The sequence below is a fragment of the Dipodomys ordii genome, unplaced genomic scaffold (assembly GCF_000151885.1).
Source record: "Dipodomys ordii isolate 6190 unplaced genomic scaffold, Dord_2.0 Scaffold57, whole genome shotgun sequence".
NCBI classification, from domain to species: domain Eukaryota; kingdom Metazoa; phylum Chordata; class Mammalia; order Rodentia; family Heteromyidae; genus Dipodomys; species Dipodomys ordii.
In genome coordinates, this window is record NW_012267273.1 from 7,195,619 (window position 1) to 7,221,266 (window position 25,648).

Genomic DNA, 25,648 nt, shown 5'->3' on the forward strand with positions numbered 1-25,648 from the left:
GGGGGGGGGGCTGGGAAGGGATGTGAAGGGTAAACAAAGGAAGAGGCTGCAATGCTTGATAAGAAATGTACACATTATCCTGTCCATGTAATTGTAACCCCTCTGTACAGTATGTTCACAAAAAAAAATAAAATAAAATGGAAAAAAAAAGCTCCTGATACACCTTCCTTTTAGTTAATTTCCATTTTTTTTCTTTTTGGAGTTGGTTTTAGGAGAGCATATAATAGGTAATCTTCTTAATTAAATGTGTAATTTATGAGAGGTTCTTTATGTAGTAACTGTAATACAACTGGGAAAAATACTTCAATTTAGTTTCAAGTTTGACTTCTTTTTCAGTTTTAAGTCAAAAGACATTACTCAGAGGTTTACTGGATTTTTTTTAAAACCACAAACCAGATTCTCTCTATGGTATTCAGTATCATGTTGGAACATAGAATGAATAACTAAATATTTATTTCATGTATTAATGCTCTTTACTCTCACTATAAAATTATATAAGAACCTTGATCATTTGAAATTTGCCCATTCTCCTACTTGTGATTAGACTATAGTATAAAAATCAGGCAGTACATTTTATTACTAATCTATATAAATAAGAATAAACTTAGTCCTAATTTCAAAATATATTATGCCATTTGAAAATAAATAACTTAAAATTGCTATGATTTGTTAAATATTATCTGCTAAATTATTACCTTCCTATAGGAAATCATCTCTATTCTCTATTTCAGTCCATATATTTTAGAGAGATAATAACTTCATTAAAACAGAAAAATATTAGAGATTTCTTGATTCTACTATTTTTTTGGACATTTATACCCATTTTTATGAGAATAGAGTTCACAGATAAATGTAGGACAAAAATTGACAATATATTTGGTGACCTAAAGGTATTTTGAGTCAATTACTAAAAAGTCCTTTTAAATCTATACTATTTTGTACTCTATAACAAAACCTGAAAATATATCATAGTGTATGTGACATACCTTGGATCAAAAGTACATAATTCTTCTGTGCTTTTCCCTCCATATTTGATGCAATACACGTGTAGTTTCCACTATCTGAGCGTTGAGATCGGGCAATTTGGAGTTTGCTACCCCCAGACAAAATGTGAACTTCCAATGAGTCTGAATTTTCTACAGGTAGAAACAAAGCAAAATAAAACATGAAGAAGTTTCTGTTGTTTTCCTGTGGTGCTGGAGATTGAATCTAGATCCTGACAAGCTTCCACAGCCTGAAGCATTTATTTTTAACATTTTCACAACTTGCCATAAAAATGTCATGCTTTTCCTTCTGTACTTTTATTTTCAATGAGAAGCTTTTTGAAGAAGGACTAATTCTCTTTATCCAATGACTAATCCTTTGACAATGGGTCTGTTTTGTAAATTTGTATTTTAGTTCCTTAGGCTTTCTTGAACTAAGCACACTGATAATGAAACATAACAAATATGTGCTAGTTTATAAACTTAGTGAGTAAAGAACAAAGGAAGGCAAGCCTAAGAATGCACAGCTGTATTTACCTATAGGCTTGTGGTTCTTTAGCCATGCTATGGAGGGAGGTGGGATTCCTGTTGCATCACAAGTCAGGGTCACTGGGTTGCTGATTGTCTCCACCACTGCTTCTCTTTCCGGACCTTCAATACTGGGCGGCACTGTAAGAAGACAGAAGAAAACCATGTATCCACATTAAGCTAATTGAGGACACTTTCTTTCATTTGCATATCTGGGGGGAAAAACAAGTTGTATTAGAGGCTGATGCTCACCATATACATTGAGGTGGAAATTTTTATCATCCCGTCCTGCTACATTTATAGCTCTACATACATACTGGCCTGTGTCAGATACCTAAAAGAAAAAGATACTAGTTGTATGTGCTCCATTAAGTTATAGATGACCAATCATACTGCTCAGGTGTAATGGAATCATCAGTCATCTTTATACTCAAATGGCCCATTTCAACTTTCCTTCAACAATTTTACTTCCTTTTTGTTATGAAAGTAAGTTCAGTAGCATTGGGTGCATATTTTTATTTTTAAACACTTATCACTACTTTTATTCAGTACCATATTATTGTAGCTGCATTGGAAAGAAAAAAACAGACACTTTTTTTTTTTTGGTCAGTCCTCGAGCTTGAACTCTGGGCCTGGGCACTGTCCCTGAGGTCTTCAGCTCAAGGCAAGCACTCTACCACTTGAGCCACAGTGCCACTTCCAGTTTTCTGGTGGTTAATTGAAGATAGAGTCTCACGGACTTTCCTTCCCCGGGCTGGCTTTGAACCATGATCCTCAGATCTCAGCCTCCTGAGTAGCTAGGATTTACAGGCCTGAGCCACCAGCACCCGACTGCAAGGTATATATTTTCTATATAAATAACCCGAGAATTTACAAACCAGGCACATTTAGTAACTAATGTTACTTGAAATAATACCATAGTACAAAATTTGAGTTCCTAATTATCCAAAATGAACAACTTCCAAAATAGCAACAACAAACAAAGGATAATCATGTTTCATTGTCGTAAAGGGAGTATACAACTTTCACTGATATCTTCATAACCCATGTAGGAGCCAAGATACTCAAACAGAAATAAAAGATGTACCTCAGCTTTCTTGATGTGAAGCATCTGTCCATCAGCTAAAATCTCCATATGAGTAGACTCTGTTATCATCCGCCCATTCTTATACCAGGTAATGACTGGGGGTGGGACAGCATTTGACTCACATTCCAATGACACTGAAGTTCCCTCTCTTACATTAACTACAGAGAGAACCTCACTGCCCTGATCCTTAATGCTTGGAGGCACTGTGTATAGAAAAAGAACAGAAGATTATTATTATTTTTGTTAAGTTTCTCAAGTAATATTGAATGTCAGTTTTAATATGAATTAACACTCCAAGGAGAGTAAAGACACACCATAAACAGTCAGGGAAACTCTCTTCTTGCTTTCACCCGCTTGATTGATAGCTATACAAGTATATTCACCACCATCGGAGACCTTGGCTCGAATAATCTGTAGAGTCCGGCCACCTGCAGGCAAATGTGATGTAAACTGAAGTACAAGGTTGTTTTGTTAACCACCTTATCAATAAAAGAAATGACATAATACATAATTTCTCATGGAGTGAAATTTGTATAGAAACATTTACACTAAAAATTAGGGCTGTAGGTGTGGATCATGTGGTAGAGCATTTGCCTAGAAAACTCAAGGCCCTGAGTTCAAACCCCAGTACTATATATTTATATAATAAAAATAATCGAATCAGTTTTATATGATTCTTCATTACTGATTCTAGTTTTTATTACCACATATCAGTTATATAAGGGGGTAAGGTTCATTGTGACATTTCCATAAAGACTTAGGAAGGAACCAAATCAAACTAACTCCTTCTATTATTTTACATTATCATCTGCCCATGACTAAACATTTTCAACATTCCTTTGTTCTATTTTCATATATGTAGATAAAGTACTTTGACCATTTTCATCCCAACCCAGCCTCTCTGTTTGCCATCTTCCTTCCTTGACCCTTTGTCTCAGCAATAGAGCTTATTTTATGTTCCTTGTAATTCTTTTTCTTTTTTTTTTAGTGTGTACTCATTATATTAAGGGTTCTAATTTCTAATAAGGAAAGAAAACCGGAGGTTGATTTAAAGACAACCAGTGGATTTATAATAATAAAAATGCTAGTAATCCTTTACACTCAGAATTATAAGTCATTCCGTTCCTAAGTTTCAGAATTTTTTGGAGGAGATCTCTTTATTGAACAGCTTCACAAAAATCCTAAGTCTGTACCGTCATACCTTAATACTCCCAAATAAGTAGAGAAAGACATTTTCTGGGATGAAATAAGTGGGACAAGACAAAGTTCGGAGAGGGACAAAGCTGAAATGCGACTTGTCAAAATAAAAGAAAGATTTTTTTTCCCACCTATAATATAAATAATAAATTGCTTACCAGGCACAATTAGAGCATTTGTGTTTGGCTTGATGGGTTGTTCATTCTTGAGCCAGCTGAGATCAGGAGGGGGAAAACCAGAGACTTCACATGTCAAAGAGATGAAATTGTTCACCACGACAGTAAGATTTTCAGGGTTAGGACCAACAACACTTGGAGGAACTGTAAAAGTATATATATATATATAATTACAATCAGATATGACCAGAACAGATAACTCAATTGACTAACTATATATCCAAGTTCTGTACCCTAAGAAAGCACTGAGTGCTGCTTCGTAGAATCGGAAAAAATAATCAACATTTTGATTTTTAATATTTATTCTATGTATAGATTAAAACTTATACTAATGACAATTATAATTGTCCAATAAATTTCCTCCTCATGAGATTTTATAGCATATCTGTTGCTGTCCAGGTCAGATTTATTTATTAAAGAGCCTCAAAGATATTTACTGAGCTACTAGGTATTTACCTATTCACTGTGCTAAGCATTGGGAATACAATGATGGAAAGGTTTCAAATTTGTGTTACATAAATATAAAATGGTAGAATATTAATACTTCTTGTGTCTCACAACAAAAACAAACATCCATCCTTCATGTCAAATGAGTCTCTTGAGAAGAGTAATTTTCATAAAAATTTCAACTATCGCTAAAATGAGCTAAAATTTAATGTACATATTACTTACATACTACTTTTCATCAATTCCAACTTAACATTCTGGAAGAAGCTCCATCTCAGAAAAATAAAACTTCTCTTTTGTGGTAGGCATCTTACTGCCAGTTTCACAAACATGATATTATTTATGGAGTGTCTGGTATGGAACTTGAATTTGACAAGGTGTGTTCATGACTCGGAAGGAATTACTTAATCTACAAAGTGAGATTTTCTTCTTCAAGAAATATGTTAGATAGTAGGGGATGTGACTCAATATGAATTCTGCACTTGAGGGCAAAAGCTGGTTTCAATTAGAACTGTCACAAATTTTTATAAAGAGTTACAGTATGTTGTTTTGCTTTCACAAAAACTTGTAGTTGTTGGGCCTTTCTATTTTGATTTCTCTTTCCACTATGGAGGAGTAACTACTTTTTACTGAAGAAATGGTACAGGGTAAAAAAACAGGCTTTAGAAGATCAACATTTTATAAATGCTGCTAACTATGGTAGAAAAAAGAAGAGGAGATTGAAGGCAAGCTTCACATACTGATCAAGTTAAAAACAGAAAGCCAGTATGTCTAATCTAAAAGATTTTTTTTCTTACAGTATACCCTACCATTTGTTTTGGAAATGAAAAAACCCTTACCATGAACATTGAGGTTAAAATATTTTTTGGTACTTCCAGCAGTATTCTGAGCAATGCACACATATCTGCCAGTATCTGCTATTTGAGTATTTAGAATCTAAAGGAAAAAATGAACCAATTAGAAAGTTTTAATAATTTGTAATATATGTGATTTAAAAAGGATAAACAGTATATATACACATATACATACATACATACTTACTTTCTAGTTAATACAACATACAAACAAGATGAAATTTTTGTACATACTAGAGCTGAAGCCATTTAAAGAATTTCTAATCAGAAATACACATGGATCGTAAACACTGACTATAAAACAATTCAGATTATGATTCCATTCTACTGGATTTTCCTCTGGCAATGTGACTTCTTGTTGTTCATCATAGTTTTATTATTCTTTATACGCTTTCATATTGGGCTAACACATCAATCTTTTGGGGGTATGTAACTACTTATTATTAATATAAAAATTATCCATGAAATCACCATCACCAGCACTAGATACATGTTTTTACAGAATTATTTGCTATTACACTAAATCTATTTAATTTTATTGTAGCCTTGAAGTTTTTCCTCATGAGGTAGAGAAAATGTAGAATTTGCATTGGCCTTGTGACTGATTTTGACCAATAGGATTTGTGGGGAAGTAAAGGAGTATCATTGAAAAAAACAGGTCTTTGCATTTTGGGTCTCTCCCTTTTGGAACTCTGTCACTTTCGTGGTGGAGAAGCCATGAGTGGATTGAGGAAGCTGTGATCAGGAGTGGCAGAGCCAGCGCACTTATTGCATCTGAGGGCCCAGATACATGCAAGAGCCCAGACAAGACCCATCAAAGTCACATACTCAATCCACAGCTCCATGCAGACACAAACAAGTCCCACTGAGACCAGAAACATCACGCAACCAACTGGCAGACCTAGGAACTAAATAATGCGTCTCCTTTCTAGTCATTTAGTTTTGGAGCTATTTGTTTCATGCAGCAAGCATTAGCTAATAAAGCAGGATATTTATTAGGCAGAAATTTCTATGCCTCCACATGTCTTTCTTCCCTAGACACAAAAACATTGAAGTATTTCGGTAGAGATGGATGGTCATCAAGCAAATATATCCTTGATGCTTAGCTAATATTTATAGATAGCCTGATTCTTTTATGTATAATAAATTCTGTGACATATGCCCTGTGTTGGATACACTGTTATGTTTTACATTTCTCTACCAATAGAATAGTGTTCATTTTGTTGAAGTAATGATTTAATCAAGCTGTATTCTTTTTTATTTTATTTTTTGCTGGTCCTGGGACTTGAACTCCAGTCATGGGCACTGTCCCTGGGCTCCGTTTTGCTCAAGGCTACTGTTCTACCACTTGAGCCACAGCACCACTTCTGGCTTTTTCTGTGATTAACTAGAGATAAGAGTCTCATGGACTTTCTTGCCTGGGCTGGCTTCGAATCATAACCCTCAGATCTCCTGAGTAGCTAGGATTACAGGTGTGAGCCACTGGTGCCCAGCTAATCAATCTGCATTCTAATCAATCTATATTCTATTCTATACATGTCTGACCTTAGTTCAGGACACTTGGTTAAAGAAATATAGACAAGTGTAATGAGGAACAATAATCTAATCTATTGATGTGGTTCCCATTATTTCTTCTTATTAATCCTTTGCAAATGTAGAACAAGTTTTAATCTAAAGGAGCCTTTAGATTAAAGACAGAGGATGGAGATAATGATTTAATAAATAATAATGGCTTTTATTACATATAATTTATCAACATAAACATAGGGGGTTTATTGTATGTACAAATGAATTCTGGGAGAATTCATATAAAAGCTTTTGGGGTGGTAATTTCTAACAATGGAAACAGAATAATTTATCTTTTATTCTCATGATGATTACTTATCTCCATAAAGAAAATTTGCCTAGGCTCTCCTAAAATGTTTTTGAATCTGGAAAACTACGATCATAAATAAAGTACCAAGTCAAACAATGGTTGTGACCTAAAATTAGGTTTTTCATTTTACCTGCAGAATCCTTCCATTCGAGAGAAACTTATGGTGCTCATCTTCAAGCACGGGCAGTCCGTCTTTCTGCCAGACATTCCTGGGTGCTGGGCTGCCACTGGCGGAGCATTCCATCTGTGCATGATGATTCACCAGCACGGTGACCTCTTCTGGGACATCACCATTTGCTCCCTTGATAACTGGTGGCACTAGGAAATGATTGCAGAAATGAGATACGGACAGAAAACAAGTACTTTTCTAAATGATTAGGAAATCTACAATGACTAGTTTTCTGACAGCTCATCAAAAAGTCAAGATGGTAACAGAGAAGGAAAACGAAGTAGAAGCCATAATTCTCAAGGAGCAAAATTTTATACTAATAAATTCAGGTGGTGAACTGAGCATGTGAGTTTATTCTTTTTCCTCTCTTATCTACTGTGAATTAATCCCTTCAATGATGTCATCTCCTTATTGTTCAATCCCAGGTCAATCCCTCTTCCAGCATTTCTGGGTACCTTCTGGGTACTGCTTCTATTAAGTAAAGCTATTTTCTGATCAAGACTAGTAAATTTCAGCTATTTTTTCCTTTTACTAATACCAGGGTTCACACTTCAGGCCTTGTGCTCATGGCTTTGCATACTCATCTGGAGCTTTATCGCTTAAGCTATGTTCCCAGCCTGGCTTTTTGATAGCTATTTTTGGAGATAGAATTTTGAAGACTTTTCTGGCCAAGATGACTTTGAACCACTATACTCCTGATGTCTGCCTCATGTGTAGATAGGATTATAGGCATGAGTTGCTAGCTCACAGCTAATTTACATCTTTTAAAGTGTATTTGCAATGTGCAGATTTTGTCTGATTTGTAAGGGATTATCTGGACTTACCATCAATGGCATTAGCATCAGCATTACCCAAGTACTTGGTTATAATGCACATTTTGGGGGCCCTAATCAGACCTCCCCAGTAGGCATCTATAACGAGGTACAGGAAGGTAGTATCTTGGCAAGCTCTCCAGGTGACCTCATAAATGCTGAAGTTGGAGAAGTCTGTAGCTTTTCCTAGAAGCATCCATTTTTATTTAAAATGCTTTAATAGCATATGTGTGTGTGTGTGTGTGTGTGTGTGTGTGTGTGTGTGTGTGTGTTAGTTATAAAAGATACCATATTGTCCATAGGAAAAATTATAGAAACATCAACTAAGTCCGGAAGGCAGAGGATGGCTGCTTTTGTGAATGCAACTACGAAAGTCTAAAATAATCATTCTTTGGGTTTACAAGTTTGGTTCCTTTTCACTTCATTCTGCTAAAGTACATGAGGTTACTAATACGCAGTAAAGGGTACTCTTGTGGTTATTCAGATCTCCAGGAATGAGACTGGAATTTTATAAAGAAAATAACACTGCAATGTATATAACAGAATTTCAATGTTCTTTTGAAATAACATTCAACAATATGGGGTTTTTCGGCTATTTGCTATTGGTATATATTCTTGGTGCCTAGTATAGTGCCGGGCTTATAGTGAAACACAGAATGTGTGTTTGTTAATAAATCAAAATTGGAATTTTGTTTCATATACTTCCTTACAGGAGTCCTTTATAAACTGCTCTTTGCTCTGAAAACCCTACTCCTTCCTCTTCTTACTTCTGTCAGCCCAGTAGCCTCTTGCAGACCCTCAGACCTCACTGTGGCTGATCTCTTTTGATACATAGAAGGCAGACATGATGATAGCCAGCTCAACTCTGGGACTTTTCCGAGTCATGAGTCAATGAGTTTTTGGTTTAAACCATCTTGCTATCTGAGATCTGACAACAATGTGCTCTGAATTTTGTATATACAACAATTAATTCCTTGGAGGGACTGTCGGTTTCTGATTATTTTTATAGTCTCTAAAGTGCCTAGGGTAACAGCTTGTACACATTAGTTCTTGAAAAATCTTTTTGAGTGAAAGAGCGTACAATAAACAAAAAACAAGCAACCTACAGAGGACACGGACGTCATAGTGAAGAGAATCTTCCCCAGCTTCATTCACGGCCACACACGTGTATCTCCCAGCATCTTCTGCCTTTGCCCGGGGAATCTGTAGCACTCGCCCTCCTGAAAATACACCCCAGTGTGTTTGCTCCTCTGTGTGTTACAAATCACACACCCAGACACACATTGTCATGAAGAATGGCTTCCTCACATTTTCTTCCAAGGCTCTCATTTCATTCAATCACTGAGTTCTAAAAAATAAATCTCAGATACTATCCATTTCTATAACAAACATAGCCTTATTAAAAAGTAATCCAATTTTGTAATATAAACCAGATTTCCTGAAAAATGAATAGCTCATGTAAATCTTCCCAGAGGCGGGTAATGGATAATATCCCAACATGTTCCATATAGGATGCTAATCATGCTGTGATAATTTCCTTTCAACTTTTGATACTTTTCCCTTTCCCTTGTCTTTTGGGGTGTTGGGATTGAACCTGGGACCTTGTAGGTGCTAGGAAAGCCCTCAATACTGGAGCTACTCCCTGTTCAACCCATTTGTTTTGTTTTTGCTTTTGTGTTTGGCTTTGAGACAATGTCTCTTAGCTACCTTTATCCATGCTAGCCTGAAACCTGTGGAATTCCTGCCTCCATCTATTGAGTACCTGACATAATAGGCATCAACTATCATGCCCAACTTTGTATCTCTAATAGATATTTGCACTGTTTCCTATGGAGCTCTCCACACTTTCAGTCCCTTAAAAAGAACTCATTGGGGCTGGGAAGGTGGCTCAGTGGTAGAGCGCTTGCCTTGCATGCCTGAGGCCCTGGGTTTGATTCCTCAGCACCACATAAGCAAAAAGAAAAAAGCTGGAAGTGGCGCTGTGGCTCAAGTGGTAGAGTGCTAGCCTTGAGCTGAAATGCTGAGGGACAGCGCCCAGGCCCAGTGTTCAGTCCCCATGACCAGACCCCCCCCCCAAAAAAAAAGAACTCATTTGTTTTTCTGATAAGGTTGCTCATGAACTTTACCTTGGTTGGCCTTGAACTCCTGATCCTCTTACTTTTTCCTCTGGAATAGCTGAGATTACAGGCAAGAGCCACAGTAGCTGGTTTTAAAGTTTTTTATGTTGATATTTTTCACTTAGAGAAAAGGTGTAATAACTTTTTATAAAACTTTCATTCGAACTTACCACTTACCAATTACTTTTAGCTCATATCATTTATTTTCATTTATTATGCACTCCTTTTCTGAACCACTTGAGAGTTAACTGCAGACACGGTTCCCTTTCAATCTGAAGTGCTCCTAAATAAGAATAAAGACTATCCCCTAGATAACCACAGAACAATCATCAAAAGCAGGGAAATTTAAAACCAATACAAAACCATTGCTGAACCATCTTCATTACTGCTGTTCAACAATGAAACTGGTTTCTGGCTTCATTATTGCTGCAGTATACTTTTTATAGCCATTTCACCCCTAGACTTAGGTCAAATTTAATCTTATATATTAAATATAGTTACCTTATCTTTTTAGTCCCCTTTTATATTTTTTAATTTTGAAAGATATCATTTTATTGCAGGTCAAATTTACACATAATTGTTTAATATGCTAACACAGTGTACACCTTAGGATGAACTTAAACAGACCCTGACACTTGTCAAAATTATTTTGAAGCTCTCAAAAATAATACTCCTAGACATCTCAAACACCTTTTCTTTCTATAAACAATGTAATATCTCAACTATTTGAAACAGGGGCTGGGAATGTGGCTCAGTGGTAGAGTGCTTGCCCAGCATGCACAAAGCCCTGGGTTCGAATCCTCAGCACCACATACACATAAAGTCAGAAATGGTGCTGTGGCTCAAGTGGTAGAGAGGCTCAGGGACAGTGCCCAGGCCCTGAGTTCAAGCCCCAGGACTGGGCAAAAAAAATCAAACAACTATTTGAAACAAATTTTATCACTTATCTATAATAAGTTCAGTAGCCACCCTTGGGAAAATATATTATAATTTGTTTAACAATGCTTTTTTTTTATAAAACTAATCTAATTCTCTCCTTGTACTAACAGAGCAAAGGAAACACAGGAAGATGGGAGGAGCTCATGCAAGATCCTGTAGTAGACATGACTAAAATATTCTATGCCACTGTTCAGCTCTCAGACTAGCCTCTTCTAGATTGAACCTACAACACATGTAGCATTCAACGGCTTCTGTGTCATTAAAATTGTATCACCAGAGAGCCATCAATGTAATTGTCTTATAAAAGAGAACAACACACTTGGCAGAGATTTCCTACTCTCATGTCAGTGGTATCACTCACCTGGGAAGATCAAGACTCTGTCACTTGAAGTCACAGGCTGGCCATCTTTGTACCACGTCAACGTGGGAGGCGGAGTGGCATTTGTCTCGCAGTAAAGAGAAATGGGATTGTTGATGATCACATCTTTGGCTTCACCAGTCCTGCCAGTGTCTAGCATGTTTCCTATTTCCCACAGTTTCTGAAAACTTGGAGGAACTACGAATAAACACCACGCATTTTGTTTATGTGTGAATGATCAAGGTCAACCCATGAAACACAAAAGTTTGACTGTTTTTGACAAGTGACTGCAAACATAAACTGGAGATGATGACAATATTTTCAAGTACTGATACGTGCACCAACACCAGTTGTTAGCTAAACAAAGTAGCAGACAAAAGTGGAGTTGGTTCTCATGTGCAGGAGACCAGAGCTATGGAACTTAGGAAGGCTTCATTATAGCTCTTACCTCCCTGAAAAGCATTGAATACCTGTTCTCAGGACAGAGCTAAGAAATATGATCATGGGAGGAAAAGCTAATTTTGGTGGACCACTGAATTATAGAAGGCATTTCCCAACAATGTAAGAAGGCAAATGAAGTCCACAACAATCAGGATAAGAAACTCCATTTAATAGGACCAACTCATCCATTCCTGGGAACAAGTGTGAACCTTCTTGAAGGTGATTTGACTGTACATCACACACATTTAAAAAGTCCCTGACTTTCTCCTGAGTGGTGGTGGCTTACCATCACCCTCTTAGATATGGGAGGCGGAGATCTGAGGATCACCGCTTGAAGCCAGCCTGGGCTGAAGAATGTAAGAGATTCTTATCTTTAATTAACCAGCAAAAAGCCAGATGCAACAGAAGCACGGCTCAAGTGGTAGAGTACCTGCTTTGAATGAAAAGACTTAGCAAGAGCTAGAGGCCCTGAGTTACAGTTTTAGGACTGGTACATACTAAAAGTGCATAACTTTTAACCTAAAACTTCTACTTCTAGCCATTTGTATAAAGTCAAAGATGGGCAAAACTTTTATGTGTACATATATTCAGTATGGTGATTCATATAAGTAATAAAAAGTTGGAAACCACTTAGTGGTTTGTAATAACACAAAAGGAGTATTATTACACAAATATTTGAATATCCAGTGTGAAGCAAGTAAGAGTTATCAAAAATCATGATGACAGCTAGAGATAAAGGTTTGTGGTTGAGCACTAATTTAACATGATTGAAGACTTGGGTTCAATCCCTAGCAAGGAACCAAGAAATCATGTTGAAAAGCAGTAAGGAAAACAATATCAAAACAAAACAATCAGTGTTTCTCAATCATTTAACTAAGAGCTTATATAGGTTACCTCAGTTCATATTCACAACTGTACAAACAAAGGCAATGATTTTTAAGGGAAAGATCAAGGTTTGAAATATGCAGGTAACTTGTTCAAGTCACAAAGCTTATAGGAGTTGTAATGATCACCAATTCAATGTCGACTACTCTGAACTCTTTAGGGATTTTGTCTTCCACATAAATTCTATTGTTAAAATGCCATGATATAATGTTAGGGGAATGAAAATGTATTAGAGAAGTTGGTATTGTGTGATTTAATTATCCAGATGAGTTGTATGTACACTTAGAAGTTTGAACTGGCTCTGATCAAGAGACATTCATGGTACATATAAATGGATATATTACATTGAAACTGCACTGTGCAACGTCTGAAGATAATAAAAAATTCTTCCTGAATTTCTTGAGTTTAAATAATCAAAAATGATTTATTTTCTAATATTACCAAGAGGAAAAAATCTATTTAAAATAAACCAAGTCAAATCTCTTCCATTAGTTTGATAGATCGTGCACTAAATTTTATGCAATAAATATGCAAGTATTACCTTGAATATTCACATCAAAGTCCAGTTCATCTTCCCCTGCAAGGTTAGATGCAACACAAGTATACCGTCCAGTGTCTGATATTTGAGCCTCCTTTATTTGAAGTGTGTGCCCATTTGCAGCAATGGTGACATGATCATCTGATTTAAGAGGCTGTGATTCAATGATAACAATGTTAACATCATATACATCATAAATCCTCTCAGGGACCATATAGTTGATCATTTTTATGATGTGTAATAAATGGAAATACAATTTTATGGAATATAGTCAAGCTAACACTAATTAATTTACTTTGATTAAAATAGTTTTTGAGCGATGATTATTTATTGATGATTACAGCTGAGTTGGCTTTCAATTGTGCCAGGTATTTATGGGAGATATATTTGTATATTTTTATGATTAAAAATTACAGTTTGGTTTATCATATCATAATGTATTTAAAATGTACTACGCGACTTTTTTTTCTTTTGTATGTTCTTCCCCCATGGCATAACCGTTTTCACTGTATTTGGGGAGGGGAAGGGAAATAACAAAATGCTGAAATAAGGATACAGGTTGATCCATTGTAACAATGAGATGTACAAGACAGTATTTTGAAAATGAACTTTACAACTTGGGGGGTGAGGAGGGAGGAGTTGGGGAGGTGGGGATTGTAGGGGAAAAACAAAGGAGGTAACAATGCTCGATAGGAAATGTACTCATTACCTTACTCATGTAACTGTAACCCCTCTGTACAATATTTCTACAATGAAAAACATATTAAAATGCTTTCTGTATGTGCTATGTCTAATTTTTTCCTTTCATCTTTCCTCGAATCTGATTTAACTGAGCTTTTGTTAGGTCTACTTGATTGAAAACACCAATGACATTCACGTTGCTAAATTTATTGCTCAATTCTAAAACTTTATTTTACATTGCTGGTACTTACTGGTATATGACACAGTTATGTCTTTTTGAAATATCTTTTCCCCTTTATTTTTTGACATACTACATTGGCAGTTTCTTAACTTTCAAATGAGGGAACACTCAAAGCTTAATCTCTGTATCTCTTCTTTACAAATATCACTTTCCCAGTGATTTCATGTGAATTTTGGGCTCATCTCTTTCCTTTATACCCAACAATTAGTTTAGATTTATGATCTTGATGCAAATAATCACTTTCTTCCTTCTGCAGTGTTGGAATAACTTTCAAGATGAACCTTGTTTAGTCTTTAAGTTTTATGTGTGTATGTTTATGTGTATGTGTATATAGAGTAACTAAGCAATGAAAAAGATATACAGAAGATTAAAATAATAATAGAAATTCAAAGGAGTGAGGAATTGTTTCCAAATAAACTTAAATAGAATTGATATTGCACCATGAAGCATGATTATAGTCAGAAAAAGAAACTATAAACAACCTAGTGGGAGTTCTATATTTTCTTCCTGCAATCGTTTCCAGATGAAATTTGCTTATTTTACTTTTTTTTTTTTGTTGTTGGTCATGGGGCTTGAACTCTGGGCCTGGGCGCTGTCCCTCAGCTCTTCAACTCAAGGCGAGTGCTCTACCACTTGAGCTACAGCACCACTTCCGGTTTTCTGGTGGTTTATTGGAGATAGGAGTCTCACGGTCTTTCCTGCCCGGGCTGGCTTTGAACCGCGATCCTCAGATCTCAGCCTCCTGAGTAGCTAGGATTACAGGCGTGAGCCACCAGAGCCCAGCGAAATTTGCTTATTTTATATGAGATGACTTTTTTTTTTGCCTACTCACTTCTAGTCTAGCAAAATCTATCTGGGGTCTGAAAAGCAAATGTGATATCTTTGCCTGAATCTACCTGAAGTTCTACAACTGGAATATGACATGGCCATGTGGTTAATGATATGTAAAAACGAATAAACCACAGGATAGCTTATTCCACAACTGTATTAAACAGTATCAGTATCAGATAAAAATTCTATGTCGGCTTAAGAATATCAGTACATATATCTTTATAACATGCACAGGAGAATGTGAATTAAATGGCAAATAGGTGGGTAGACTGAGAGTCTGATCAGAGAACTGAGGATTTGCCAGTCATTTCATGTTTTTCCCTATACTACAGGTAACCAAATTGATTTTCTGTCCCTTAGCTTTATCCCCAATAGTTTGGAATATCAAAAATTTTACCTCTTGTAACTGGAGTTAAAGATGTTTAGTGAGACTTCTGAATAACTTGAATGCCCATCTTATATACCTAGTATTTAAGTCTGCTATAGCATGATGTATTGATTTCTTCTCTATAGAAGTTCACTTAGTGAAACCACAGAGCAGACACCCTGTTTGTCAAACTTCTGTAGGAGTGGGATGAGGTTTTTGTAGTCAGTTGCTAATACCTACAAGAACAATCCTGAAACCTGCTCAGTGTTGGAACCATGCCAAAATGTTTGAATGTGACTTTGGTTTTTGACTTAAGCAGTTTCAGATTCTAGGAGCAATGATGTTGGCTACTTTTTAAGGTCACAATGATACGCCAAGTCACTTCTGCATGCTTTTGTCTTAATTGGTTATTGTCATCTTTAAGAAATTACCAGTAAGTGAGAATAGTTGTGACTTGCCTGTCCATCCTTGTACCAGCTGAGAGAGGCCAAAGGAATAGCATAAGCTTCACATTCCAAGGTCAGGGTGTTATTTACTTTGATCTTTACTTCTTTAGGGGAAAGACCTGGCCCCAAAAGGTCTCCTCTACTGATTATTGGCGGAACTGCTCAAAACAAATATTAAAGCATTAATCTTTGTGTTTTTCTTTTTCAGATACATGACATACCATGAGGATCATAATGAAGATCATTTAACCAGAAAATAAGGAAATGGCAAGGATATTTCCCATATTGCCCTTCAATTAAGGGCTTTGAGTTATCAATCTAGGATCAGTACTATTTAGATACAGAGTGTGAGAGAAACCAGCTTTTTCCTTTCATTTTTCTAAAACTGCCAAGGAAGCCAACATATTCATACAACAGCCAGTTTCCTTTGTTCCAGGTCCACAAAAAATAGTCCATGCTTGAACCATGAAATGTATTTTATTTATTGTTAAGGGTAAGTCAAAGAAGAAATGACAATTAAAAAATACTCCTTCTGTATAAAAACAGGGGTAAAACATCCCGAGATGTGGATCCTATTAGTGGCAGTCTTAGCTTTGCTCAAAGGTGACTGTACATCATGATGGTGTCAGATCATTGAGGGTCTCATGTTAGGCTGTGGATTATGGCATAAGTATTTAAACCACAACTCTGTACAGGAAGCTATTATAACTCATCCCACAGAGCAAGTCATGAAGAAAAACAGTGCCATTCCAAAATTCTCAACAAGAGTGCAATGAGCAGACTGAGTGGGATCTTCACATCTTTAAGCAATTGAGGTCATGGGTACAATGTTTACTTCTATTTCCATCATTCATTAAACAGACTGGATAACAAGAGTCCTTAATGGTCAGTTTAAATAATTATGAACCCATAATGGCAAACAGACATGAGAGAGTGAGAAACATCAGAGAAGACAGAAAATATCACATTCTTCCAGAACTTACTGTAGACCTTCACTTCATAATGCTTCATCATTTCTCCAGCCTCATTGGTGGCCACACAAGAGTACCTCCCGGCATTGTCTTCCTGTGCATTGAGGATCTGCAGAGTTCTCCCTCCTGAGACATCATGCAACATTAAAGAACCTCTGACTTCAGAGTAGAGGATGTGCAGCCCACCAGGATTTTAGCTATTTGGAACTTGTTTCTTCTTTTATATGCCTCTTTTATATGCCTCTCTATTTGGTTGAGATAAGACTAACTGCAGACATGAGCATTGTATGGGGGTGACAGTTACCCAGCCCGGTGGGCTCTCCAATAATGACTTTATGACCTTTCTGATACATTCCCACTCCTGTATACAACTTTAGCTAAAGTTCTTACTTTACTCAAATTTCTGCCTTAGTCATCATCTTCCCCTTTAATCTATCAGTAGAGATTAAATTTTTTAGAGCACAGTTTTCTTCCGAAGAATAGTTTCATGGGTGCTCCAATCATGGGTATGATATGAAAACTCTTTAATCCATGCATTCAACACATAGTTCCTATTTTCTTACTTTATTTCAGCTGTTCCCTTTCAAGTAGTACACTAGAAATCTACTTATTATCACCTATACATTCTTCTTTTATACTTTTCCATACTTGTCATCCTGTGGGACTTGAAATCTCTCCCAATGCACTGCCAATGAGATAAACTTTGGAACTTCCTTTGAAGTCTGGGCCACATTCTGACTAAGCAACAGGCTTTTTCTGGCCACTTCTGATCATAGGTAGCCATCTCTCCTTTTAATTCTTAGAAATCTTTCAACTATTCAATTTTTCATAACCTCTCATTGTGTGGTGGTGGTGGTGGTGGTGGTGGTGGTAGTGTGTGTGTGTGTGTGTGTGTGTGTGTGTGTGTGTGTGTCTCCTAGGCTTATTCTCAGGGCCTGGGTGATGTTCCTGTTTGAGATACAGCCCCATTTTTCCAGCTTTTTGGTGATTTAAATATTTCAAAGTTGGCTTTGAACTAGGATCCTCAGGTGTCAGCCTCCTGTGAGCTAGGATTAAAGACATGAGCCATAGGCGCCTAGCTCCACCTCAAATTTTTTACTCATGATTATTCACAAATCCATTTTGTTAATTAGCTTTTCTCATATATTTTATTTCCTCCACATAAGACTTCAAGTTTCTTAAGACCAATAATTATACTTTTAAATCTTTTTTACTTATATAAATAATAGCTGGCATTAAAGAAGAATAACTCAGTCTAATACTAACTCCCTTTTAAGAGATAAAATAAGTTGATGAGTTCCTATCCTTTCAGTGTTCTACATTACAAGATATTTTAGCAATTAATTATATTGGGGCCGTTTTAAATATTTTTCAAAAAAGTAATTTTTGGCATTTTTGATTATAGGTATATAAGTAGATATTTACATAAATATAAACAGAAAGTATAACATCAATAGAATAGACTATAACCAATATCATAGGTCTTTTTTTATAAAAATAGGCAATGATTCTGCTTTTCTACAGTAATAGATGACCTAGATTCTTGTTGGGTAGCTGAAGTAAGTTCATTACCTGGAAGAATGCGAATATTTCGGTTGGATTCTAAAGGTGCTCCATCTTTAAACCAGGTAATAGTAGCAGGAGGATACGAGTATGCTTCACACACCAAAGACGTGGGGCTATTAAGGATAACAATGACATCTTCAGGGCTGCCGTTGCTATCTACCCCAGCAATTGTGGGTGATACTGAAAAAAAAGCAACACATTTAATGAAATAAATTGAGGAATTTCCTCAAATGTGCATTTCCAAATTGCCAGGACATTTATTGATGTAATTTCATTTGTGAATATTTACAAAAATAATTTGTTGTTGTTCTTGGTTTATTCAAAGGCAATCAACAAAAAAAAATAACACTCAGGTAATGGAGGGGAAGACATATAAAAAGGAAATCACAACATAGATGGAAGAAGAACAGATCGTGAATACTACTGAAAGGCAAAAGGAATGACAGAAGTCACTCCAGAGTATGTGGTGTGAAGGTTCCTACTAGATCTAAAAGAGGTTTTAAAGTGAGCCTTAAGGAAGAGTGCTATCTGCACCTAAAAGAAAGAATGTTAATATAAAGAAGGTGTGTGGCCATTTCCTCTTAACTTAGGAACGAGACAAGGATGTCGACTCTCTCTACTTCTCTTCAATCTAGTATTAGAATGCCTAGCTACAGCAATAAGACAAGATGCAAGCATAAAAGGGATCCAAATAGGGAAAAATGAAGTAAAACTCTCCCTCTTTGAGATGACATGATCTTGTATTTAAAGAATCCCATGGACTCCACTTCCAAATTACTCAAGCTGATTCAAAACTTTGGCATAGTAGCAGGGAATAAAATTAACCCTCAAACATCAATGGCTTTTCTGTATGCCAACAATGAGAAAAGCATGGCTGAAATCAGGAAAGCAATTCCATTGGTAATAGCCCCACAAAAAATAAAATACCTAGGAATTAACCAAAGAAGTGAAGGACATCTACGATGAAAACTTTAAAAACCTGAAAAAGGAAATCAAAACAGAACTTAGAAAGTAGAAAAACCTCACATGCTCCTGGATTGGAAGGATCAACATCGTGAAAATGACATTATTTCTCAAGGCTATCTACAAATTCAATGTGATACCTATTAATATTACAACCTCATTCTTTAAGGAAATGGAAGAGGCAATCCAAAAATTCCTATGGAACAATAAAAGACCTGGAATAGCAAAAATGATCCTTACAGAAAGAACAGTGATGGAGGAATATCAATACCAAATTTCAAACTCTACTACAAAGCCATAGTAATCAAAACAGCTTCGTATTGGCACAAGAACAATGGAATAGAATTGAAAACCCATAAATGAACCCACAGACCTATAGCAACCTAATCTTCAATAAGAGAGCTAAAAAAAATAGAATGGAAGAAAGACAACCTCTTCAGTAAATGGTGCTGGCAAAATTGGTTAATCACTTGTAGAAAACTAAAGCTAGATCCTTATATATCACCCTGCACCAGAATCGACTCCAAATGGATCAAAGACCTCAGAGTCAAAGCAGACACCCTGAAAACATTATAGGAGAAACCCTAGGTCTCCTTGGCACAGGACAAAATTTTCTTAATAGAGACCCAGAAATACAACAAATCAAAGAAAGGTTGGACAAATCGGATTGCATGAAATTGCAGAGCTTCTGCATGGCAAAGGACATAGCTAGCAAGATCAATAGAAAGCCCATGGACTGGGAGAAGATCTTCACTAGCCATACAATGGACAAGGGTCTCATATCTAAAATATACCTGGAACTCAAAAAATTAAATCCCACAACAACAAATCCTCAAAGAAACAACTGTCTCATTCATAAATGGGCTAAAGACTTAAAGAGAAACTTCTCTGAAGAGGAAGGAAGGATGATGTTTAGATACATGAAGAATGCTCAACCTCCCTAGCCATAAAAGAAATGCAAATCAAAACAACATTGAGATACCACCTCACTCCAGTTAGAATGGCTAGAATCAAGAACTCTAATAACAACAGATGCTGGAGGGGATGTGGACAGAAGGGAACCTTACTGCATTGTTGGTGGGAGTGTAAACTTCTTCAACCACTTTGGAAAGTAGTATGGAGGTTCCTCAAAAGACTCCACATAGAGCTCCCCTATGACCCAGCAATCCTACTTTGGGGCATTTACCCAAATGATCACAAACAAGACTATACTAAAGCTACCAGCACAACTATATTTATTGCAATATTATTTACCATAGCTAAGATCTGGAACCAACCCAGATGCCCCTCAGTAGATGAATGGATCAAGAAAATGTGGTATATATACACAATGGAATTCTATGCCTCTATCAGAAAGAATGACATTGTTCCATTTGTTAGGAAATGAAAAGACTTGGAAAAAATTATATTAAGTGTAGTAAGACAGGCCCAAAGAAACATAGGTCCCATGGTTTCCCTTATATGCAATAACTAGTATATGTCTGAGACAAGCAGAAATGGTCAAGTAGGTTGATGTTAGGAGAAATGAACCCCAAGATAAGGATTCAAATTTTTTTCTTTCTTGCAATTTTTTCTAATATATTTATAAGATGATTTCTTTGTTGCTTTGTATGTCCCTCCCCCACGGTATAACCCCTGCTTTCACTGCATTTGATATTGGTATAATTTATGGAGGGGAAGGGAAAAAACAAATCGTTTAAGTAGGGATACAGGTAGACCCACTGCAACAATGAGATGTACAAGACTTTATGTCCAAAAATGAACTTTACAACTTTGACCAGGGGGGGGGAGGGCGTGGGTGGCAGGGATGGGAAGGGGAAACAAAGGAGGAGGCAACAATACTTGATAAGAAATGTACTCATTACCTTGCTCATGTAATTGTAACCCTTCTGTATGGTATTTTCACAATTAAAAAAAATAAGGTGCTTGGAAGTTGCACTGTGGCTCAAGTGGTAGAGTGCTCACCTTGAGCTGAAGAACTCAGGGACAGCACCCAGGCCCAGAGTTTAAGTCTCACAACCCACCAAAAAAAAAAAAAAAGAAAGAAAGAAAAGAGAGAGAGAGAAAAGAAGGCACTCACTGGAAGCAGAGTGGTGGTAGTACACAGTGGGGGCAGGTGGGAAACAGCAGAGATAGGCTGTGTCAATATATTGGAAGCAAGTTTAACAGAGACTTGTCTAAACAAGAATAAGGAGAAGAAACCAATTAAAGAGGCACTTAGGAACTTAATGAGTAGGATACATGACAGGATTTGATGGGAGAGAGTAAAAGAAACTGAAGTCAAACATACCTTCCAAATTATCTTCCTTGCAAATATAGGTAAACTGCATTAAAAAACATGTAAAACATATAGAAAGGTTTGCCCTTTTAAGAGAGGAGGAGTTTCTTCACTAGTAAATCTTTTTATATTTTAAGTCCTACATTCCAGCTTGAAATTCTAACAAATAATTGTACATAGAATTTGAAACTTCTAAGAAAGATCTGCATTGCAGTTTTGGATTTTACAAGTCACAAATGTATATTTAAACATCTGGGATTGAATTGTATTCCTTGAAGAGAATATCTAGAGTAAAAAGACTGATGAAGTAAAAACAGAATTATAGTGATCACAACGTTTCATAAGAGAAATCAAGTGAGAGTCCAACAAAGAAATTTAGGGACCAACCAGGGCAAGCAAAGATCACTAGTTAGGAATGAACAGTGCAAGAAGAAAACAGTCAATCATGTAAACCATGCTAGGATCAGGAATAAAAAAAAAGCACAAGGCTTTAGCAACAGGGGAGAACTTGCTTAACAGCCCAAAAAGCCCTGTTTTTATTAGCAAAGTACAGGCAAAGTGTGCCTAAAAATGTCATGGTAAGCTGGGTGCTGGTGGCTCACCCTATACTCCTAGCTATTCAGGAGGTTGAAATCTGAGGATCACAGTTCAAAGCCATCCCAGGCAGTAAAGTCTGTGAGACTCTTATCTCCAGTTAAGCACACACAAAAAAACCCAAAAGTGAAACTGTGATCTAAGCGGTAAAGGACTAACCTTGAGGACAAAAGCACAGGACAGCTCCTAGGCCCTGAGTTCAAACCCTAGGACAATTAACACACACACACACACACACACACACACACACACACATGTGATAGTAGAAACAGTGTAAGGTGAGGCAGTTGGACAGATAAAGTAAGGAAGGAAGGAAGGGTAAAGGCACCAAGTTTATGGCTGAGGAGATTGGAAGTTGAAAATATACACACTTGAATAGCCTCAGCGTATTAAGCTGGTGGAAAAGAAGACTTCAGATCAGATTCCATCAGTCTTCAATGAATGGGAATGATGATGGAGATATGTAACCAGAAGGGCTAAGGTTGCAAGGAAGGTGTGTAGTAGATAGATTGACTCAGGAAACCTAGAATAAAGTCTAAGTGATCTGCCTAGCAGATGTCCTCCAGGGAGCTGAGAAGCCAAATTTCAATTATAGGTAGGGGTTGGATAGACTTATAAATTTGTTTTATAGGCAGGGCAGTGCAGAAGAATTTAAAATGGATCAGTACTGGGAGATGAATCAGCAGTGGGAGGAATAAGGCATCGAGGAATTTCTGAGTTTTAAAAGAAGCGATGAACTACAGAATGAGCTGTAGTCCTTTACACAAGGAGTAAGTGTGGAGAGATTCCAGGTCTGGTTCGTAAACTTTTATTCATAGGTAACTCCATATCTTGTTATGTGATCCTATTCTGGGAAAATAAGACAAAGATGTGATCTACCCAAGAGGATATTGATAGCCTTTTATCAATAGACACTCCTTTTAATATACTAACCACTGGATACTTGTACAATATTTAGTATTTTGACTTAGCTTTTCTTGTTTCTACATCTGTTCTACTCATTTAAAATTACATGGTCTTACAGGTGGACCCATTGCAACAATGAGATGTACAAGATGTTACATTGAAAAAACAAACTTTACAACTTTGGCCTGGGGGGGGTGGAGGGGAGAGATGGGAAGGGATAATAAAAAATAAAATAAAATAAAATTACATGGCCTCCGAGATCAATGCCTTATGTAGGAAGTTCTTATAAACCTATGCAGTCTCAAAGTATTATGATTACAAAAGCAAACCAACAATCATCGACTAAAATCTGCATACTCACGTATGAGTCAGGTAATGGTAGAGGAATTATTTTGATGTTAGTAATCAAATAGAATGCATTTAGTAATCAAGTGGAATTAATTTAGGTGGTACTTTTTAAACTTTAAGAAATAAGCAGAGATTGAGAATCTGTTATATAGCTGGGCGCTGGTGGCTCATGTCATAACATAGTATTGACCATGCAGCAACCAACTGTATACAAATGCACATAGTAATTTCATTACTTTCGGGCCACAGAGATACTAATACAATTGCCAACAATATCAGTCACACAAAGTTAAAGATCAATGTATCTCAGACCCATTCATTTCTTTAGCTACTTCTTTTTGATTACCATAACTTTTACTACTGTATGTTTAATAAATGTATTGTTCAAAGTATTCAAATGTATTATTCAAATGTATTGTTCAAATGTATTGTTCAAAAATGTATTGTGATGCACCCAACAAGGCATCACTTGCCTGTAATATAGTACATATTCCACCATAATGAATGAACTTACAGATGAACAAAGAAAGAAAAAACAGCACATGTGTGTAAGTCTAGGTGTTCCTTCCTTAATGCAATTATGCGATTGAGATAGTGAAATAAAGAGATTTTAGCCAATACTCAAGTCTGAATGTTGAAGCCATCAGCAAAGTGGACTCTTACCAAAAACATTCAGGCTGAAACTTTTGTTCTTGTCTCCAGCAGCATTAGTAGCCAAACACGTGTATCTCCCTGTGTGAGACACTCGGGCATCAGAAATTTGAAGAAGCCGGCCACCAGACATTATGTGGTGGGTTTCATCTTGCTGGAGGAGTTGTCCATCTTTGTGCCATGTGATTTCTGGCATTGGGTTCCCTGTAAGAAAAAAAAAACCATTTCTGAGAATGGCCTAATAATCAGGTCTACAAATAACAGATTTAAAGAAGGCATATTTCCTCTACTTTGCTCTTTACATGTTCCTCTTCTAAAACACTAACTACAGTGACCATTCATTTTTTGCTCTTTACATGTTCCTCTTCTAAAATGCTAACCACAGTGACCATTTTGAAGTCCAATTTGCAAACTAACCTTTTTGTTTATATTTAATGATTATACACTGACTAAAAACACATAGGTTAGGGATCATTTTCAGGTACAGGTTTGTTTTTATCTACAAGTGAGAAGATTCTCATTTGACCTTTGTGTTTAACTAAATTCTATTTTATTTTTTTAATTATAATTTTTAAAATTATCTTTAAGAGTCTCAATTCAGCATGTCAGTTTACTAGTACAATGCACCTTGATCAACGTCACCCCTCCCATCATTTCCTTACTTTAGCTCTTGCAGCTAAGTATTTTCAAAGCAAATATAATCTTATTCAAAATATTAATATGTTACATAAAAAATACGTAAAAGCAGGTCATGTATGCAAGAAGGCTAGAGTGATACACTCAAAAGCTTGAATAGGAATTGCTATAAAATTTTAACTTTTCGTAAGATGTAGACAACTATTATCTATTCAATAGTTGTTAACATGATTTTAGGAAAAATGGAAGGATAATTAATAGTATATGAAACCTTCTCTATTTCTGCCTTTCTTAAAATATCCTTGCTTACATTTATTGCTCATTGAAAACATGGCTGCAATGAACTAAGAAACACATCCCATCTTCCTTAAAACACTAGCTTTCCATAAAATGTTTTGAGTATTTTTCCTTTAAATCTAGAAGATCATCTATAAAATAATAATAATAATAAATACCTATACACTACCTATAATAAATACACCCTTGAAACCCTAGATCCTCAAGAGCCTCAGATCTGGAGTATTGTGATTTGAAGCCAACTAGGCACTGTTGGCTCATACCTATAATCCTAGCTACTCAGAAGGCTGAGATCTGAGGATCACAGTTCAAAGCCAGCCTGGGCAAGAAAGTCTGTGAGACCCTTATCTCCAATTAACCACCAGAAAACTGGAAGTGGCTCTGTGGCTCAAGTGGTAGAGCTCTAGCATTGAGCTGAAGAGCTCAAGGACAGGGCCCAGGTCCAGAGTTCAAGCCCCACCAAAA

At 36.4% G+C, this 25,648-nt stretch overlaps 1 protein-coding gene across 1 annotated transcript in view; it reads right to left on the reverse strand.

The window, feature by feature from the left end:
* The window catches only part of Hmcn1 (hemicentin 1), a 450,607-nt gene that overhangs the window by 91,404 nt on the left and 333,555 nt on the right, over positions 1 to 25,648 (reverse strand). The window contains exons 46-60 of the mRNA XM_013021737.1: positions 24,263 to 24,454; positions 18,517 to 18,690; positions 16,957 to 17,070; positions 15,986 to 16,131; positions 13,411 to 13,561; positions 11,547 to 11,741; positions 9,236 to 9,349; positions 7,279 to 7,466; positions 5,258 to 5,354; positions 3,954 to 4,115; positions 2,913 to 3,026; positions 2,599 to 2,801; positions 1,764 to 1,845; positions 1,521 to 1,652; positions 987 to 1,136 (exon numbers count right to left, since the gene is read on the reverse strand). Coding sequence (XP_012877191.1) covers positions 987 to 1,136; positions 1,521 to 1,652; positions 1,764 to 1,845; positions 2,599 to 2,801; positions 2,913 to 3,026; positions 3,954 to 4,115; positions 5,258 to 5,354; positions 7,279 to 7,466; positions 9,236 to 9,349; positions 11,547 to 11,741; positions 13,411 to 13,561; positions 15,986 to 16,131; positions 16,957 to 17,070; positions 18,517 to 18,690; positions 24,263 to 24,454 — 2,214 coding nt within the window. The remainder of the gene's footprint in view (positions 1 to 986; positions 1,137 to 1,520; positions 1,653 to 1,763; positions 1,846 to 2,598; positions 2,802 to 2,912; positions 3,027 to 3,953; positions 4,116 to 5,257; positions 5,355 to 7,278; positions 7,467 to 9,235; positions 9,350 to 11,546; positions 11,742 to 13,410; positions 13,562 to 15,985; positions 16,132 to 16,956; positions 17,071 to 18,516; positions 18,691 to 24,262; positions 24,455 to 25,648) is intronic.